The sequence below is a fragment of the Aplysia californica genome, unplaced genomic scaffold (genome assembly GCF_000002075.1).
Source record: "Aplysia californica isolate F4 #8 unplaced genomic scaffold, AplCal3.0 scaffold00352, whole genome shotgun sequence".
NCBI lineage: Eukaryota > Metazoa > Mollusca > Gastropoda > Aplysiida > Aplysiidae > Aplysia > Aplysia californica.
In genome coordinates, this window is record NW_004797622.1 from 252,798 (window position 1) to 255,856 (window position 3,059).

At 40.1% G+C, this 3,059-nt stretch overlaps 1 protein-coding gene across 1 annotated transcript in view; it reads right to left on the bottom strand.

Moving 5' to 3' along the window:
* Positions 1-3,059, bottom strand: part of LOC101858286 (ADP-ribose pyrophosphatase, mitochondrial) — a 10,115-nt gene that overhangs the window by 3,409 nt on the left and 3,647 nt on the right. Inside the window, exons 4-5 of the mRNA XM_005102964.3 lie at positions 2,434-2,545; positions 440-562 (exon numbers count right to left, since the gene is read on the bottom strand). Of these exons, the coding sequence (XP_005103021.1) occupies positions 440-562; positions 2,434-2,545 (235 nt within the window). The remainder of the gene's footprint in view (positions 1-439; positions 563-2,433; positions 2,546-3,059) is intronic.

The following is a 3,059-nucleotide window of genomic DNA, read 5'->3' on the forward strand; positions in this document are numbered from 1 at the left end:
CAGGCGCAAGATTATATTTGAACGTCCCCTTTAGAGGTTTTCTGGATGAATCGATATATGTCTAGATCTTACCCTCCTTTGTTTTCAGGCGACGAGTCGGGTGATCATCCCGACCGACCCGATCCGACCCGATCCCATCCGCAATGGGGCACTGGGCACCCCGTGTAGCTGTAGTGCAAAGGAGTGAATTGTCCTCCTTTACGGCATTATTTTTAGTCTTGGACGAACGTTTCGGTGTTTTTAACAAAATGTTATTACTATTTTTCCAACTTTTGCGAAAATTGGCTAAATTTCGCGTATTCACGAAAATGGCAAAAGTTGCGCGCGCAAGTTGGGGGTTGCGGGCGCGAATTTCTCCGAGGACAGCTTCATGCTCCCTCCTCCCGATTCCACCCACTACCCAACTCTCCACATCCATCCACTCCCCCTCATCTCTTACCTCTTTTTTAAGTGGTTCTAGCTTTTGCTTGACTTTCTCAGTGGATTTTTCTTGACTCAGCCCTTTGGCCTTGAAGTTGACCTTGAGCGCGGCAAAATGGTTCTTGTCGTCGCGACGCATGCCCTGGAAGGAAACGAATATTTAGTGTCAGTATTCTTTTTTTACAGCACATGCAAAACAGTTAGGTCATACAGGTGCCGGACATTAGAGGTGTTACTAAAGAGTAACATACCGACAAAGAGGAGGAGAGATTCGGACGATACTTTTTTTTTTATTAGGAAGGAGCAAACCACACCAGGGCACCCGTCAACCACCCACAAGGAAAAGAATCTTACAATTCAGGGAATGTTCCGATACATTGGAACCCAACTGATGGCCTACCTGTCGATTGATTCTTGATATAAAATGTGTGTGCTCTTTTACTATACGATAGTCTCTGTTGTCTAGTGGTTAGGCTGCCGAACCAATAATCGGTCCAACGTTGTGTCCTTGGGGAAAAGCACTTTACAGGAATTTCTTATTTGGCTCGATCCTTTCGGGGATGGACATTGAACTCCTGCCTTTAAAATAAACTAACAGTGTTGATAGAGGCGTTAAACCTATACCATTTTACCATTTTTATGGAACCACTACCCTAGGTAGGATCCAGCTTGGATGATGTCCACAAACGTCTGATGTGCCAACAATCATTGGGCGTGGGATTTAGGCCTCAGGCTCTGTGCTTCACTGCACAGTATACCTTCTATATAGATAATAACAATAGCTCGTCATTACAATGTCTGACGATGACCAATGCATCCGCAAAGGAGAATATTTCTCCAGAAAAACAAAAAAGAACTTGAAGAATTAAAGATTAAGATTTGTGTCTTCTGCTGTGGCCAATTAAACCAATTCTAGCAGAGAGAGGTTTTACCACAATTTAACAACAGTCTAAAGGTCCTCTTCTACTTGTGGATGTTCGCAGCTTGTGCGCAGTATCTATCCGGAGACGTCTCCGACAGAAATAGACCAATCGAAAGGCTTTGTGCCTCTAGACCAAGTAAAAAAAAATCGGGGGTGCCCCTGTTTTCACCCGTAATTCGATATTTTGCAGTTAGGTTTGAAAGTTTCTTGAAAACATTTGATTTGCAATAGTCTAAGTGGCTATATGTGTGATCTGCATCAAACGATATGCAGTTTAACCTCCCCAAAGCAGTACAACTGTGTGCGGGAGTGTGTCTCCGAATAGTTTCTGAGAACTCGCCAGAGACGTCTCCGAATATCTTCTGTCCAGCTTGTGCGCTTCGCTCTTGGTTTTGGCATTTCGTCTCCGTGAAGCCTCATGTGATTTACTGCCCACTGTGTCTTCTATATGATGAACGCGGGCTCTCGTGGTCGAGTGGTTACGGTGTTCGCCTCTCATTCAATAGGTCCCGGGTTCAAATCCGGATAGCGACGGAAAAGATTTCTTTTCTAAACCTGTCTCTTTTCACCTCCTTTCCTGCTCTCTAACAATGTTCTGTCATCTGCTTTCGCCTCCACTTTCTGCCCCCACTCCCTCACCTCCTTTTCAACCTCCTCTGGGCTCCTGTCTCTTTCTGCAGCCTTTCTTACTGCTACTCCTTGGTTTTGTTATTGCTGCTGTTGCTGCTGCCGCTGTTGCTGTTGTTGTTGTTGTTGGTCTTGTTGTTGCTGTTGTTGTTGTTCCAGTTGTTTGTGTTGCTGCTGCTGTTTTTTCTGCTGTTGTTGGTTTTTTTATCCTGCTGCTGCTGTTATTGCTGTTGTTATTATCGGTCCGATTGTTGTTGCTGTTGTTTGTCTTGTTGTTGTTGTTGTTGTTGTTGTTGTTGTTGTTGTTCCAGTTATTTGTTTTGTTGCTGCTGCTGCTGTTGTTGCTGTTGTTGGTTTTCTTGTTGTTGTTGTTGTTGGTTTTGTTGATGCTACTGCTGTTGTTTTTTTTGTTTCTGTTGTTGTTGCTGTTGCTGCTGCTGCTGCTGCTGCTGTTGCAAACGTACCCCTGGAAAGGACCATTGCTTGGTGTCGGTTCGGAGAACAGCCAGGAATTCGAGCACGTCCCTCCCGTCTGTTCCCTTCACTCGGGAGTCAGTGGCTGGATCCTTCTTCCATCTGCACAGAGCAAACATAGACCAAGGCTAATAATAATAACAATAATAATAATAATAATAACAATATCAATAATAATAATAATAATAATAATAATAATAACAATATCAATAATAATAATAATAATAATAATAATAATAATAATAATAATAATAATAATAATAATAATAACAATATCAATAATAATAATAATAATAATAATAATAATAATAATAATAATAATAATAATAATAATAATAACAATATTAATAATAATAATAATAATAATAATAATAATAATAATAATAATAAAAAAATAATAAAATAATAGTAATATTAGGAAAAAGAAGACGAAGAAGAAGAAGAAGAAGAAGAAGAAGAAGAAAAAGAAGAAGAAGAAGAAGAAGAAGAAGAAGAAGAAGAAGAAGAAGAAGAAGAAGAAGAAGAAGAAGCCTAATAATAATGATAAAGATACAACAACAATAACTACTACTACTACTACTACTACTACTACTACTACTACTACTACTACTACTAC